The sequence below is a fragment of the Mandrillus leucophaeus genome, unplaced genomic scaffold (assembly GCF_000951045.1).
Source record: "Mandrillus leucophaeus isolate KB7577 unplaced genomic scaffold, Mleu.le_1.0 Scaffold124, whole genome shotgun sequence".
In the NCBI taxonomy this organism is placed as follows: domain Eukaryota; kingdom Metazoa; phylum Chordata; class Mammalia; order Primates; family Cercopithecidae; genus Mandrillus; species Mandrillus leucophaeus.
This window is the reverse complement of record NW_012100765.1, coordinates 791,263-792,741: the sequence shown is the minus strand read 5'-3', so window position 1 is coordinate 792,741 and position 1,479 is coordinate 791,263. Positions and strand designations below refer to the sequence as shown.

General features: G+C 46.6%; 1 protein-coding gene across 3 annotated transcripts in view; it reads left to right on the top strand.

Annotated features, from left to right (window-relative positions):
- The window catches only part of ZNF532 (zinc finger protein 532), a 138,884-nt gene that overhangs the window by 133,579 nt on the left and 3,826 nt on the right, over positions 1-1,479 (top strand). For all 3 annotated transcript variants that reach the window (XM_011971701.1, XM_011971702.1, XM_011971700.1), the window contains one exon: positions 677-824. In XM_011971701.1, the coding sequence (XP_011827091.1) occupies positions 677-824 (148 nt within the window). The remainder of the gene's footprint in view (positions 1-676; positions 825-1,479) is intronic.

Sequence of the window (1,479 nt, the reverse complement as noted above, 5' to 3'; positions counted from 1 at the left end):
ACCATGCCTGGCTAATTTTGTATTTTTAGTAGAGACAGGGTTTCTCCATGTTGGGCAGGCTGGTCTTGAACTCCCGACCTCAGGTGATCCACCCACCTTGGCCTCCCAAAGTTCTGGGATTACAGACGTGAGGCACTGCACCCAGCCAACCTGTTTTCTAAAGTATCTTTGGCCTGCTTTATTAAAGAAAAGAGGTCAATTATTTTTCAAAGAAAAACTATTTTTGATCTGCTTATCATCTACTGAGTGACCACACATAGTCGATTACCATGAGTATAAACATGCATGTTGCTTTTGTGCTTGGAGGCATTTGGGCTGGACACTCATGTCTTTGTCACGGCAGAGGATAGGAATAATTAACAGCAGCACGAAGGAGTCAAGGAGGGACTTTACACTAACGTGTTCAGCATGGTGCTCATTCTGAGAATACTGAGTCATTGAAAACTTTTGAAATGCAATATTTTCCCTTTTCCCTTTAAAATTAAAGCCATCTAGACCTGTAAATTAAGGGACACTCCTAGCAAAACTGCTGCTTGCGTGTTGAACTGTGGTGTGAACTGAGCTCATTAGACCTGTCTGTGTGAACGATGGCTCGGGAGGCCCTTCAACCATGAGTTCTTCCACAGGAGCTTATTTTGTCAGCAAGTGCGTTATCTCCTTGCCTTTCACCCCACAGGCACTGCCCAGACTCCAGACGTACCTTTACCAAGCGACTGATGCTGGAGAAGCACGTCCAGCTGATGCATGGCATCAAGGACCCTGACCTGAAAGAAATGACAGATGCCACCAATGAGGAGGAAACAGAAATAAAAGAAGACACCAAGGTCTAACACTGCAGATGTTTGCTTTACAGTGAAATTGTGTTGACCTGCTTTTCCCTTTTTATTTTTATTTTTTTTTAAGTTTTTGTTGCATAGTTACAGTTTTAAAAATTCAGACTCACCGGGCACAGCAGCTCAACGCCTGTAATCCCAGCACTTTGGGAGGCTGAGGCGGGCGGATCATCTGAAGTCAGGAGTTCAAGACCAGCCTGGCCAACAGGGTGAAACCCTGTCTCTATCAAAAAATACAAAAAGTAGCCGGGCATGGTGGCAGGCGCCTTAATCCCAGCTACGTGGGAGGCTGAGGCAGGAGAATCATTTGAACCCGGGAGGCGGTGGTTGCAGTGAGCCGAGATAAAGTCATTGTACTCAAACCTGGGGGACAAGAGCAGGACTTTTCTCTCAAAAAGTTTAAAGAAATAGTTTAGGCTGGGCACGGTGGCTCATGCCTGTAATCCCCACACTTTGGGATGACAAGGCAGGCTGATTACTTGAGGCTAGAAGTTCGAGACCAGCCTGGTCAACATGGTGAAACCCCGTCTCTGCTAAAAGTACAAAAGTTGGCCGGGTATGGTGGAGCTCACCTGTAATCCCCAGCTACTCAGGAGGCCGAGGCAGAAGAATCGCTGGAACTTGGGAAGTAGAGGTTGCAGTATGC